Source organism: Sminthopsis crassicaudata, chromosome 2 (assembly GCF_048593235.1).
Source record: "Sminthopsis crassicaudata isolate SCR6 chromosome 2, ASM4859323v1, whole genome shotgun sequence".
Lineage (NCBI taxonomy): Eukaryota > Metazoa > Chordata > Mammalia > Dasyuromorphia > Dasyuridae > Sminthopsis > Sminthopsis crassicaudata.
Window position 1 is genome coordinate 509829291 of NC_133618.1, and position 15934 is coordinate 509845224.

Consider the following 15934-nt stretch of genomic DNA (forward strand, 5'->3'; position numbering starts at 1 on the left):
ATTGTTTTTTCTGTTTTGCAATAGCAATGTTGGATGAGGATGATGATGACCGAGTTGATGAAGTGGCTTTAAGACAACTTACAGAAATGGGCTTCCCTGAGAACAGAGCTGTGAAAGCACTTCGTCTCAATCAGTATGTATTTTTATAAATGTCAAAGAATGAGTTTTTCTCTTTCCCTGATTCTCTTTCTTGTTCCACTGTTTTAAGGAGAGATTTGAATGTGGATTTTCAAACTGTTTTGTATTACAAAAATATTCACATATCTCAGTATTGTAAATTGTACATATAATTTTATCTTGTTTTATCTATACTTATAAGGTTTTTGTGAAGAGAAAACCATATCAAAAGTTTTAAAAAGTTTTTTGTTTTTTTTTTTGTAAAGACAGTTGAATTTATGTATAAAACAGTAGGAAAATTTTGTTATCAATTCTCTTTCCTCCATGTGAGAGTTTGTATGGGATATATATGTGTAACAGCAGCTCAAGATTATCTGTCTTTGGTATTATTCTCAAGTCTTAATGCTTTAAAGTAAATTACCTCTTCATGTGCACATTTAAAATAAAAGCAACTTACAAACCAAAGAATAGCCTGTGAACTGTTTCTTCTCTATTGAACATAAAACTGTATTGCGTGCTCTCTCCTTTGATTACATAGTTATAACCATTGCTTCAAAATGGTATTTTTTTTAAAAATTGATTTTATAATCTTCTCATTAAAAGAGATTTGTGCATTATGGTAGCTAGACAGTCGCATCAGCAAATAGTGATATATCTCTAAATTTATTTGTGAATTCTTTTAAAATTGTAAAAATAAGGATAGTTCCAGTTAACATTATTAGAATTGTTAAAATAAAACAAAGTCTCTTCCAAGGGTTTGAAAGAAAAAGTTAAGAAATTCACTGAAACTTCATTAATTAGTTCATTGATGTTTTAGAGAAACTTTTCTTATTTTACAGCATGTCAGTAACACAGGCCATGGAGTGGTTGATAGAACATGCAGAAGATCCAACTGTGGATACTCCTCTTCCAGGTCAAGCTTCATTAGAAGCTGCAGGTGCTTCTGCCGCCTCCTCCTCCTCTCAAGCATCTGGTGGATCTAAGACAGAGGGAGAGGAAGTCAAGGATGAGCTAACAGAAATTTTCAAGAAGATCCGTAGGAAAAGAGAATTTCGACCAGATCCACGAGTATGCATATGTCCTATCAGCCTTTAAGTAAAAGTTTTATTTTTTCTTGTTCTTCAGGATTTTGGTTATTTATATGCTTATGGGAGAATGTTTGGTTAACCTAAGTTAGTTTCTGCTTTAGGGGAAAAAGAGGTAATGTCCTGTGAAGTGTTTTTAATGGCCTATGATCCAAATAGATCAGATTCATCTAAACTTGAATCCCTATGATTTCTTTTTAGGAAAATGTCCTTTTTTAGGACATTTGAAGGCATAAAATAATATCTTGATACATAATTCTTATACAATAATAAAAATGTCATTTAGTCATATGTAACAATAGACTGAAGCAAAAAGGCTGCGCTATGAGCTGTGTTTTTATAGTCAAAGCTGTAGATCAGCTGATGTTTGTAACTTTATGCTTTAGTGGCATGTTATTTAATCAAGTAAAAGAATTGATTTGTTAGAGAAGAAAGGAAATTATTAAAATTAATCTTTTTGAGGGGCAGCTAGGTGGCACAGTAGATAGAGCACCAGCCTTGAATTCAGGAGGACCCGAGTTCAAATCTGGTCTCAGACACTTAACACTTCCTAGCTGTGTGACCCTAGGCAAGTCACTTAACCCCAGCCTGAGTGTGTGTGTGGGGTTTAATCTTTTTGCTTGTGACAGTTGTAAAGGTTACGATCTTTGAGATTTGGATTTACCCTTAATTATATTTTACTGAGCTACCTTTATTTTACTTACCTCTTTGTGTCACTTTGGCCTTTCTAACTTAGTTGTTTTATTCAGAGAAAGCAAAATGGCACATTGGATAGAGAACTGAGTCTGAAAATATGAATTCAAATTTGACCTAAGACTGCTTCTAGCTATATGACTTTGAGCAAGTTACTTAATTTCTATTTTCCTCAGTTTCCTCATCTGTGAAATGATGATAGTAATAGTGCCTACCTCCCAGGATTGTTGGAAAGATCAAATGTGATAATTAAGTGCTTAGCCCAGTTCCTGGCACATAGTAATCACTATATAAATGTTAGCTATCACCATCATCATTCTAATCATTATTACTATTCTCAAATTGTGTAATATTATATTTAATACTATATAACCTAATGCTGCTTAAAAAAAACTTTTCCTCTACATCATTCTGGTAGATATTTGAAATGTGTTAAGTATTTTCTTCTTTAATAATGATTTTTAAAATGTAAAATAGCTGGAAAATTTTTCCCTCTTTGATTAGACTGTCACTGTTTTAACAGATAATAGCCATGTACACCCAGAATAGTGTAGCTATGTTAGCAGAAAATGCATTAGTCTGGGATTAGTCTAGATGTATTTGAAAATGTGCTAGTCTAGGAGTTTGAAAACCATAGCTCCTCTAGTCCTGGCTCTTCCATTAACTAACTATGATTTGGGACAAGTTACTTTACCTTCATGATAGATAAAGTATTTATTTAGTACTTATTATGTTCAGGGCCCTATGCCTTACATTCCCCATTTTTTAAATTAAGGAATTGGATTAGATATTCTCTTAATGTTCCTTCCATGCCTAATATTCTTTGAACTCCAATTCTTAGTTTTAAATGGTCCTATGTTTTTATTTAGCAAAGATCATTATAAAATACAGATTCTTCTTAATTTATAGAGAAATGGTTCTGGAAATACAGTATGATCACACATATGATTTCTGGAAAGTTTCTTCATCAATGTTTAATATTGGTAGGAGAGGAGCTTTTCTTTCTAATCTTTTCCTAGATTATTGAGAGGAGACAGCATGGCATAGTGGCCGTAACACTGGACCATAACTCAGGAAACTTGAGTTCTAGAAACCCTGGCTCTATGTGACTGATTTACCTTGGAAAATTTAATTCCCCTCTCAGGGCCCCAGCTACCTTATTTGTACCTTTGCCTTTCTTTGTTTCTTCACCTAGCACAGAAATGTTTAGTAAATGCTTGTTGAGGGGCAACTTAATGGTGCAGTGGATATCCTGAAGCCCTGAAGTCAGGAGGACCTGAATTCAAATCTGGTCTCAGACACTTAACACTTCCTAGTTGTGTGATCCTGGGCAAGTCACTTAACCCCAATTGCCTCAGCAAAAAAAAAAAAAAGAAGAAGAAGAAATAATGCTTGTTGACTGTCTTTTCAACTACAAGGAATGGATTGAATTAGATGATGTCTGAAGTCCTTTCTAGTTCTAACACTAAGCATTCTTTACTGATATTTCCTATCTTCATATAATGAGATCATTTTATATTATATTATTCTTTGCATTAGTAATTATCAGATTATTTATAGAGTCAATACACTATCATATTGCAATAAAGTTACAGAGTAAAATAATTATAGTAAGTCTAGTGGTACTGAATTAAGAAGCACCTTCTGCTGAAATACCATTAAATAAAAGTGGTTTGCAGCCTTAGACACTAGACATTTACTAGCTATGTAATCCTGAGTAAGTCACTTAACCCCAATTGCCTTAGTCTTCAAATTCCTCCCCCCCAAAAAAAATTGTTTAGTTTTATGTCAGATGACTTGTTCGTTTGATTTGCTGACTTGTTCTCAGTGATTATGGTATTTAATGAGCTGTGGAATTTTTGTTTAGGCTGTCATTGCTTTGATGGAGATGGGATTTGATGAAAAGGAAGTGGTGGATGCACTGAAAGTCAACAACAACCAGCAAAATGCAGCGGTGAGTACTACATAGTTGAAAAATATCCAATTGGAATGTAAATTTTTGTTTTTCTTCATATTCTAATCCTAATTTGAAGAGTGTGGTTAATTTCTTTTCCCCTTATTTAATAATATTCCTCTACATCTGCTATTCTATCCAAACTGTACTATTCCTGTTTTTCATTCTAATTCTGTCTTTTCCTGATTCTATACATGTCATCCCACTAACCTAGGATTTATTTTTCCCCATGATGACAACGCCTGGTGTTTTATGAGAAGTCAGAAAGGATGAAGATGGGGAAAAAAACAAATTTGTCAATTAAGAGATCACTGGTAACTTTGGAGAGAGCAGTTTCAGTTGAATGATGTGTTTAAAAGTCTAACTATAAAAAAATCAAGAGAGTATGGAAAGAAAGTGGAAGTATTGATTATAGACAACCTGCGTTCATAAGGAGTTTAACCACAAGGGGATGATAGCTATTGGCTATGAATATGAGGATGAATGGCCATGATTGTAGACAATAGGGAAGTAAGCAGTAGACAAGGAGAGATGTTGTGAGAGGATGTAAATGAGAAAGTAGAGATGTTGGAGAAGACAGTTTTCTATAGAAGACAGGATAATATGGAATCATTGCATGAGAAGATAATGTGTAGCAAAGAGGTATCTATCTCTTCGTGTGAGACTGGGGTGAGGAGAAAGTAGAAGTGGAAAGTCTCTGAATGATGTAAGTTGAGGAACGGAAGAAGAGAGAGCTCTTGTCAAATAGCCTCATATAAAAAGATTTGAAAAAGCCACTGTGTTGAGTGGGAATTAATTGATCATTTAGAATAGTGTAAAAAAAAAAAAATTGACCAGTTGGGATTATATAACATTAATTTGTAGTGAATCCAATCAGTACGGTTTTTTGATTTTTTTTTTTTTTTTCAGCAGCATACATATAGGAACAAAGACAGAGAATGATAGAAGTGATCTAAGGCTAAGGCTTCATAGGACAAAATCATAAATACAAGAAAAGCTTAAGGGACTTGCAAAGAGGACAAAGTAGGATTGAATTAGTTAATCCAGACGTCAAGTTGGAGAAAGGAAACGAGTGTAGCCAGTCCTAGGCTGAAGGCCTGAGAAAGACATGAGGGTCCAAAGCCTGGGAGGTCATAGTGAAGACAAAATAGTGTTTAGAGTTACATATATATATATATGGAGGAAGAAAAGATTGAATGACAGTCAGTTATGATAAAGTAAGAGATTTTCACAATTCATGAATATGAAAGTAGCATAATGGCAGGTGATAGTAAAATCAAAGGTATGACCATCTTCATATTGGCTTAGGTGGGTTGAAGGAGTAGGTAATTGAAATGATAAACTGAGGAATTGTTAAATTAAAGTATATTAATATATATGCTAAAAGGGCCATCTAGGTGGCACAGTGGGTAGAGTACCAGCCCTGAAGTCAGGAGGACCTGAGTTCAAATCTTCAACTCTGGCTTCAGACACATAACACTTCTTAGCTGTGTGATCCTGGACAAGTCACCAATAGCCCCAGATAAACACACATACACACACGCTGAAGTCTCAAGAGTTGGAAAAGAGAGAATTCATGAGCTAATCATTGAACTCATTGAGGAAGGAAAGAGGTCATCCTGGAGGTCAGTAGACATAGCTACCAGAATTTTGATGGTGATAGACATGCATTGAGTGAACCTCAAAAAAAGAGAGGCCACTGAGTATTGGTGATAAAGGAAGAACCTGGAAGTGGCAATGGAGAGCAAAGAGTATTTATTCTCTCCCTTTGACTAGTGAATTTGGGGAGAAATGTAGCCAGTGCTGGAAAGGGAAGTCAGGTAGGTTGTGCCATCAGGAAGATCTAATTGAGAGTTAGAAGATAGGAGGAGCTGGAAAGAAGAAGATTTAAAATGTTAGCTTTGTTTGTTACCCATGAAGCAGGTTTTGAAAGGACTTTAGAGCCAGATATTGGAAGGATTGGGTTGAAGGAATGAGAGATCAGAGATTCAGAATCATTGAGATCAGTTGGGCATGATCAGGTTTGCTAATCATTAATCATTCTGGTAGAATTTCATTGGCCTCAAATTGGAGTACTTTCAGAACCTTAGGCAATTTAGGTGAGGGGACAAGTGCTAGGAGTAAAGGTGTTATTCCCCTTCCTTAACCACAGAAGACCAGGCAGGAAACGTGATAGAATTGTATTTCTCCTTTCCTCTTTAAGGAAGGAGTCTGGTATTTGATGAAATAGTGTTTCTCTTTTTCTCATGTATAGCAAGCAGGGGAACTGGTGAGATGGAAAGTTATTTTCTCTCCTTGTGTTGTGGTGTTGATGCAAAAGTTCTCCAAGAAACTGAATGGATGCCCAGCAATTGGAGAATGGCTGAATAAATCGTGGTATATGAATATTATGGAATATTATTGTTCTATAAGAAATGACCAACAGGATGATTTCAGAAAGGCCTGGAGAAACTTACATGAACTGATGCTGAGTGAAATGAGCAGGACCAGGAGATCATTATACATTTCAACAACAATACTATATGATGATCAATTCTGATGAATGTGGGTCTCTTCAACAATGAGATGAACCAAATCAGTTCCAATAGAGCAATAATGAACTGAACCAGTTATGCTCAGCGAAAGAACTCTGGGAGATGACTATGAACTACTACATAGAATTCCCAATCCCTCTATTTTTGTCCACCTACATTTTTGATTTCCTTCACAGGCTAATGGTACACTATTTCAAAATCCAATTCTTTTTGTACAACAAAATAACTGTTTGGACATGTATACCTATAGTATTTAATTTATACTTTAACATATGTAACATGTATTGGTCAACCTGCCATCTGGAGGGGGGGGATAGGGGGAAGGAGGGGAAAAATTGGAACAAAAGGCTTGGCAATTGTCAGTGTTGTAAAATTACCCATGCATTTATCTTGTAAATAAAAAGCTGTAATAATTTTTTTAAAAGTCCTCCAAGAAAGCATGTAGAAAGAGAAGAGGAAGACTCAGAACCAAAACTTGGGCAACAAAAATAGGGAGTGGAATATGAATGATAATCCATCCAGGGACACTGAGCAGAAGTAGTTAGACAGGAAGAGACTCAAAAGAGTAGTTATGAAAATTCGGAGCAGGATTAATAGTGCCAAATGATTCAGAGAAGTCAAAAAGTAAGAAAACTGAGAAAAGACTTTTGAATTTGGCAATTAAAAGATCATTGGTAACTGTGGAGAGAGCACCTAATTCACCACTCAACTAAAAGTGAATTAGAAGTGAGTAAGAGAAGAGGAAACAGAGTCAGCTTTTTCTAGGAGTTTGAGAAAGGGAAAAGAGTTATCAGATGATAGCTTTAAGAAGTAGAGTCAAGTAACGGTTTTTTAAGGATAAGAAAGTTTATAGGCAATAGGAAAGAATAGGTAGAGATTGAAGATTGGAGAAAGTAGGAGGATGAATTTGTGATCATTCTGCTGAAAGAATTGGAAGGGGATTGCATCACTGATAACATAAAGAAGAGTTAGCCTTGGTGAATATATGCACCTCTTTATCAGAGATAAGAATAAATAAAGGAAGAAAAAAAATGGAGTGGTAATGTCAAGGGGTTTTGAAATGCAAAGAAGAGAGAATTCATAGCAAAAGCCACTGTTTTTTTGCTAAAGTATGTGTTGTCAACTTAATGTTTGAAGCCTAAGAGGAGAACATCTAGGTAGAGTTAGAATCAGAAGTAAAAGGATTGCCTTGCTGCATTTAGTGCCTGGTTAGAATTGGAAAACATAAATTTTTACTGAACACAATGGTGTGACTTCCTTCCTCAAGCCCCATTCTACACTTGAATCAGCAGAGAGAAGCAGGTATATTGGGAATATCTTAAGATTGAAGTTTGACAACACATAAGATTAAAGATTAAAAAACAATGTAGTATTGAATTAATAAACTATAGGATTAATACTGTGAAAGGAGAAAAGTCTGTCCAAAACAGTAGTAATGGCCTGAGGGGTCACTGAGAGGGGAAGGCACTGGAAGTGATAATAAGAACAAAGAATAGCTGTAGGAAAAGTGAAGTACAGGGAAATTCTGCTGTTGCCTTTATTTTATAAGTGGAGAAACTGAGGTAGTTAAGCTGAATGACTATGGTAGTCAGATTTATAATTCCTTTTCTTCTGGAGCCTATTCCTCAGTGTACATCACTTTCAACCTAGACTTAGTTTAATTTTTATTTTTATTTTCTATTAGTAAACCCTGAGAATTTTCCAAGAATTAAGAAAATATTTCTTTATTGGGAACATAAAGTAATTATCTATAGATGTGGTTGATTCCTTATTTTACAAAAATTTTATTTGTTGGGGAATTAATTCCAATAACAACTTCTCCTGAATTTTTCAGTGTGAATGGCTGCTGGGAGACAGAAAACCCTCACCAGAAGATTTAGATAAGGGGATTGATCCTGATAGTCCTCTCTTTCAAGCCATCCTTGACAACCCAGTTGTGCAGTTAGGACTAACTAATCCTAAAACCTTGTTAGGTAAGTATTGCAGTGTTTTGCACACAGAGATAGGATCTTGGCTATTCCAAACAAAAAAATTGAAAATAGGTTTATCCTTGAAGCAGCTCTCATCTGGTATCTTCCAGATTTAATACTTGTATCATGATTGGCGTGTTGCTTAACCTTTTTAAGTCTCAATTTTCTCAATAATAAAATGGGTAAAATAAAATATGTACATTATCTTTTAATATAAGGAAAACATTTTATACCATTTTAAAAAGAATTTTATTTTTAAATACAAATTAGGAAAGAAAGGGGAAAAAAAAAGTCCTGTGCAGCAGAACGTAAAGGAAAATTTAAAATATATAATAGTAAAGTTCCATTTCCAGAAAACATATATACTAATTGAAGACCTTGTATTCGAAACTGTTCATCTTTTTTTTTTTTTGCTTCCATGTAGGTTTTCTTTTGTTCTCTGCTATGCACTTTTTACTTTATTCTTTTTTCCCCCTTTCCTGCCTCCCACTTCTCTCAAGCAGGCTACAGTTAAGCCTGGATATATTTATGTACGTACACACACACACACACACACACACACACACACACACACACACACACTCACCCCTTTCCTGCCTCCCACTTCTGTCAAGCAGACTACAGTTAAGCCTGGATATATTTATGCACACACACACACACACACACATACACACATGCCTATATACACATACATCTAGAAGATTATTAATATGGCTGATATATAAGGTAGATTCTATTTTGATTGAATCTTTTTCTTTGAGATCAGTGATTACTACTCTTACTTTTTCCCTAATAAATTCTACACCTGATCATTGTTATTTGTGTTTGTGTATATTCCTGCTAATTCTTTTATTTTACTTCTACCCATTAACTTCCCTTGCTATTACTTAACCTTCTGATCCTTAACCTTCCCATCCCAAGGATCCCTCCCTATTCTTCTCCTTCACTCTTTCCTTCTTTTACTCATTTCCCATTAATCTATACACCTTATCCTGTTCCCATTAATTGACACAGTCTTCTATGTCCTGCCTTATTCTATTCCTTCCCCCTCATATTTCTTTATAGATTTTGAAGGGGATATCTCTCTTATATATATATATATATATATATATATATATATATATATATATGTGTTGTTCCATTTTTAATCCATTTCTGAGTGAATAGGATTTCAGAACTACCAGCTCTTTTCCCCCATCTAATTCCCCTGTGTTGGTTCTTGTTTTCATCCTGCATACATATAGCATAATTACTATTTTTACCTTTTCCTGCATAGTTTTGCTTTCTAAAGTCACATCATACTCAATTCTACCCTAATATTTCTTTTGGACTGCCCAATTAGTAGTGACAATATTAGACATGGTTTACATTTCCATATATAAAACATAAACAATTTGTCTTTATCCCCTGCAATTAGTTTTTCATGTTGGCTTTTATATATTAAATGTTCTGTTGAGTTTAGATTTGTTTAGGACAAAAGTCTTTTTTTTAAAAGCTTCTTATTTTCAAAACACATAAATGGATAATTTTTCAATATTGACCCTTATAAAACCTTGTGTTCCAAATTTTTCCCTCCTTCCCCTCATCCCCTCCCCTAGAATGGCAAGTAATCCAATATATGTTAAACCCCATCCCCTAGATGGCAAGTAATCCAATATATGTTAAACATGTTAAAATATATGTTTAATCCAATATATGTATACATATTTATACAATTATCTTGCTGCACAAGAAAAATCAGATCAAAAAGAAAAAAATGAGAAAGAAAACAAAACGTAAGCAAACAACAACAAAAAGAGTGAAAATGCTAGATTGTGGTCCACACTCAGTTTCCACAGTTCTTTCTCTGAGTGTAGATGGCTCTCTTCATCACAAGATCATTGGAACAGGCCTCAATCATTGTTGGAAAGAGGCATGTTCATCAGAATTGATCATTGTATAATCTTTGTTGCCATGTACAGTGATCTCCTGGTTCTGCTCATTTCACTTAGCATCAGTTCATACAAGTCTTTCCAGGCCTTTCTAAAATCATCCTGCTGATCATTTTCTTATAGAACAATATTCCATTAACATTCATATACCATAATTTATTCAGCCATTCTCCAGTGATGGGTATCCACTCAGTTTCCAGTTTCTTGACACTACTTAGCTGCTACAAACATTTTTGCACACGTGGGTCCCTTTCCCTTCTTTAAGATCTCTTTGGGATATAAGCCCTGTAGGAACACTGCTGGTTCAAAGGGTATGCACAGTTTGATAACTTTTTGAACATAGTTCTAAATTGCTCTCCAGAATGACTAGATCCATTCACAGTTCCGTCAACAATGTATTATTACTAGGACAAAATCTTGAAAACCTGATAGTTCATTGAATCTTCTTTTTTTTTTTTTTTCAATTCAGTGTTATATTAATTTTGTGAGATAGAATATTTTTTAGCCACAAACCAAATTCTTTTGATTTCTATATATTATTTCAGGATCTTTGGTCTTTTATTGTAGCAGCTAATAGGTGTTGTGCAATTCTAATTGTAGCTTCAGCATATTTGAATTTTTTGTTGTTGTTGTTGCTTGTAAAATTTTCCCTTTGATCTGGGGGTTTTGAAATTTAGTAGTGATGTTCCTGTGTATTTTCCTTGTAAGATCTCTTTCAGGTGGACTGTTTTTTTTTTGTTTGTTTGTTTTGTTTTGTTTTGTTTTCTTTTCTATTTCTACTTTCCCCTTTTGTTTTATCACTTCAGGACAATTTTCTTTAATTATTTCTTGTATTATTGTATCACGGTTCTTTTTTTGGTCATAACTTTCAGATAGTACAATTATTCTTACGTTTTCTCTTCTTGTTCTGATCTCCAAATCTGTTATTTTTCTTATGAGATGTCTTGCATATCTTCTATTTTTTCTTTCTTTATATTTTGCTTTGTTATTTCTTGGTCTTTTATAACTTCACTGATTTCCTCTTGCCCAAATCTAATTTTCAAAAAGTAATTTTCTCCCTTGATATTCTCTCTGGATCTCCTTTTTTGGTTGGTTGACTTTCTTTTCATAATCTTGTTTTTCTTGGTTTGTTCTTATTTATTTATTTATTTATTTTGCTTCAATCTCTCTTACTTGGTTTTTAAAGTTTTTGTTTTTGTTTTTGTTTTTTTTTTTTTTTTTTTTTACATCTTCTGTGAATTCTTTTTGGGCAGATAACCATTTAACTGTACTCTTTGGAGTAGGAAAGGCTTTATAGTCATTCTTTCTCCTTTGCCTGCTTTTTCTTTTTTCTTTTTAATAAGAGTTTGTTAGTTTTGGGGTGAGGATGGTGCTGCTGGCTCTATTTCACTTCTTCCCTTTGGCTTGGAATTCAGAACTGAAAACTCTACCCTTTCCTAAGTGCCAGAAGCCAGCAGCTCCCCTACCCCACCATTTCAGTGCTTACTGAGTGTGTGTGTTGTTGGTTCCTTCTTTCCCAGGGCCATGTCTCAGTAGCTCAGTTGGGTCTGGTGTTCCTTATCAGTAGAGGTTTCCCTCAATCTTCCCAGACTCAGACTCCCAGCTACCTGCATTGTCCAGAAGGTGAAATTATGTGATTGGGTCTCAGGCTACTTCTAAATCTAGCTAAGCCCCAGGACTTGCAGCTTTGTGTTTCAGTGAAGTTAGTCTAGACTTCACACTAGTCAAACCTTCATCCTAAGCCAGACTTCAGTCCTGGATCATGATAATCACCAACCTGGAGTCTTTCTTTTGGGCTTCTTTGGTTGTCCCAGGAGGACCACTGTTTTGTCCCAACTTTTATTGTTTCTTTCTGGTCTATGTTCTTCTTGAGGCACAATTTTCTTTGGTTTGTGGGAGGATATATGGAGAACTTGGAATTTTCTGACCTACTCCATCATTTTCCCAGAATTTTCCTTCATTTTATAACATTTAAGGTACTATATAGTTAGAAATGTGAGGAGTTATAATTTCTTAGGCAGGCCAAGATTTTGTGATCCACAATATGACTAAATGAGAACGTAGAAATTTAGATCTGCTAGAAAATTACATTTTATATAGAACAAAAACAACAACAATAACAACAACAGCAGCAGCAACAAAAACTGGCTTGAATCTAAAACTTAAAATGTCATGTGAGTGAATTAATTAACTATGTTTGTGGGAATCTAGCATAGTTTAATAATTTTAGGCACAAAAGTTGAATTAAACTAAAAGATTAGGACTTATATATGGTTTGTTTCATAATCTGAAAAAAAACTACAATACAGAAAGAATGTACATAGAGTTGAATGGCATTTACAACTTTTAGCATAGATTTTTATGTTAGCTCTGTCAAAGCTGAAATAATAACTATGAACACATGGCTTTGACCTGCTTGGAGTTTTGCCTTGTGGTGCAGCTGTGTTTTTTGCAGTCAAAAAGAAAGTTCCTTTCCTGGAGGAAATCTATTGGAATAAAATGTATATGTAGGGGCTAAATGAATCTATATGTACCAATCTCATGTTAGTCATCAAGTTAATAATTTCCATGATGATATCACTTGGAATAATTATTTTGGTACTAGTCCTTAAATTTTCCAAATGGGTTTTTCAAAATAAAATTGTATTAATGTATTTTATTTCTATATCACTTAAAATTTTCAGTATAGGTGTCCTTTCTTCTCTTCCCAAAGAGCCATCCCCTATTATCATAGAAGAAAAAAAGTTTTGGGAAATCACTGGACACATTGAAAAAGCGTGAAATTATATGTAATGATTCACATCCATAATTCTTACCTTACAAAGAAGTAGAGGGGGAGAATATTTTTCAAGTTCTGTCTTTCAAGACAAACTTAGTCATTATTGTGTAGTAATTTTTCTGTTCTTTTATTGTTCTTTCCTTCTACATTGTTATAGTCCTATATAGTTTTCTTGCTTCTGCCTACTTCATTTTTTAACAGTTTATACCTTACTCTTATTATATGTATTTATCATATTAATTGCTTTTCACAGAACAGTAATACTCCATTACATTTATATTTCACAACATGTCAAACTGATCTTAACTGATTTTCAGAATAGTTTAAAGAAACTGCCATGTTTTGGAAGATACAAAAACTCTCATTGATGACAACTTAGTATGAAATGAAATTTTATTGGTCAAAAGAACTTTCTAGTACTTGCACATTTTAAATTATAGAAATTTGGTTTGGTATTATCTTTAGCACCATGTGTTGGATCAGGTGATTAGTAGTTTTCCATTTCAAACAATGCCAAGTATTTTAATAATAAACACTCTTGAGAAACTTTGTAAGTTGGTTAATTGTTACAAGGTATCTTATCAGGAGTTTAATAAAATTCTCACTGACTCTGCTAGGGCTGGTTGTGCTGCAGGCTGTTCCACTGTGCTAGGTGATCCTGGCCAAGTCCCCTTTTGATATGCTGGGTTCAGTGGCTCACAATTTGCCTTCTGTAGTTGTGTTGGTGGTCTCACAGCTGGTCTGCTGATGTACTAGCCTTTTGAATCAAGACAGAGTAGACAACGTTGCTCTATTTTGGCTAAGAGTTTCCTGCTAGATTCCCCACACTGGGTCTCCCTGCACTGTGCTGGGTCTTTCTGCACCACTTGTATGCTGTGCCCTATCCCCTCTGCCCAATTGAAGTCCTTCTAAGATATCTTAAGCTGAAAAATTATTATACTCTTAATATTTATAGGTTCTGTCACTCCAAAATCCATTTAGAGTCTTGATCTAGTGTTGATTTTGAGGGAACTTGGAAAAAGCTCAAGCAGTGTCCTATCTATTCTCCACCATCTTGGCTCCACCTCAGCTTATGATAAAATATAAACTTCTTTGTTTATAACTGAAAGTCCTTGATTCCAACCAGTTTTTGCAGATTTAAACGTATTTTTCCCCTTCACATACTTTATGTCCGAGCTAAACTAATCTTAGTACTGTTCGGCATATGATGTTTTATCTTCCCATTCTTGCATAGGCTGTTCTCTGTGCTTAGAATGCACTCTCTTATTACCCAAGGAAATTAGAACCTCTAGTTTCTTTCAAAACTCAATTTAAAGTTATGAGCCATTCCTGATTCTACCATCTAATGATAACTCTCCTTTCTCCAATCCCCAAAATTACCTTGTGCAAAATTATATCAATTTTATATCAGTTGCATATGTACTGTCAAAAAAATGTTATAATTATAAAAATTAATAAAAAAAAGGAAAAAAATTATATCAGTTATCATGGCATATTGGAGGAAGTCAAGGAGACCTGATTTCAAGTCTCACCTCTCCTACATACACTTGTGTGTGTCTGGACAATTGACTTAACTTCCATTAGACTGTGATCTTCTTGAGAACAAGCATTGTCTTTTATCTTTTTTTGTCTTCCCATCACTTAGCACAATGCCTAGTACATAGTAGATGCTTAATAAATGCTTACTGACTGACAACTTCTCAGTGCTCTAGGGAACTTTTTAGGAATATAAGTTGCGTAGAATACATTGATAAAGGAAGTTTCCTCACTGGAAAATTTCCCCTGCACCAATGAAATCAGAGGTTTGATTCCCCATTCCTATCTCTTATATGTACTGAAAACATCATGAGATGGATAATTAATTACTCTTCCTCTTTCCACAGCATTTGAAGATATGCTTGAAAACCCATTAAATAGCACCCAGTGGATGAATGACCCTGAGACAGGACCTGTCATGCTACAGATCTCCAGGATCTTTCAGACGCTGAACCGTACCTAGGGTGATGGATACCCCTCCACTCTGCTGCTCCCGCTGCCCACAGCTTCAGGTTCCTCAAGAGGAGAAGGAGCCGAGGATTTGGGGGGAGGGGAAGAAAAATAGCTTTTGGTATTTGGCTAGAGGCCCTCTTAGTTATACTTCTCAAACAAGAAAGAGTGTAGCTTATGGCCAGCTGGAAATGTAGTTGCCTTATGGATTTATTGGTAGTGGAAGAACGGTTTGCCTTCAGTTAGATTGAGTAAGAAATCCATATCTCGAAAAATACTCATGCAAACAGCTTACATGGGATTGTTTGAGACAATAATGACTGTTCTGGTTTTATACCTTATTGCTTTAAAAAAAAATCTGTGAGGGTAGTTTACAAGTCAGTATTTTTAGCATCTGACCGATGTTTACAAAAAGTGACTGACCACTTCAGTGAGGAATTAAATGATATACTCATCTCTTCAGAGTATTAAGTTATGATTATTAAAATGAAATGCTATTTGAATTGACCCTTAGAGTTTGATTTTAAAATCTAGATGTTTTTGAGAGAGCATGTTTCAATCCAAACTGTTAACATCAGACATACTAATTTAAGTAGATTAATTCATAGGTTAAATTTCTTTAATAAATAGTTTTCCTTTTTCCTATTTTCTGTGTTAGTGTTGTTCTAGTACCCAAAGAAAAAAATGTTACATTTCTTTAAGCAATTTACATCTCACTATATTAAAGATGCAGTATTTTTTCTCTGACTATTCATTTTGCTACACCAATATTTTTAATATCTACAGGGGTAGATTTTATTAATGTGTAGACATATTTTGATGGTAAAAAGACTGTTTTCTTTTAATTTAATGAGCTTAAAAATCAATAGAACACAATTTCCTCAC

At 34.5% G+C, this 15934-nt stretch overlaps 1 protein-coding gene across 1 annotated transcript in view; it reads left to right on the forward strand.

Moving 5' to 3' along the window:
• Positions 1-15694, forward strand: part of UBAC1 (UBA domain containing 1) — a 72065-nt gene extending 56371 nt beyond the window's left edge. The window contains exons 8-12 of the mRNA XM_074294117.1: positions 25-133; positions 957-1185; positions 3763-3849; positions 8218-8356; positions 14947-15694. Coding sequence (XP_074150218.1) covers positions 25-133; positions 957-1185; positions 3763-3849; positions 8218-8356; positions 14947-15062 — 680 coding nt within the window. The 3' untranslated portion in view covers positions 15063-15694. The remainder of the gene's footprint in view (positions 1-24; positions 134-956; positions 1186-3762; positions 3850-8217; positions 8357-14946) is intronic.
• The last annotated feature ends 240 nt before the right edge of the window (positions 15695-15934 follow it).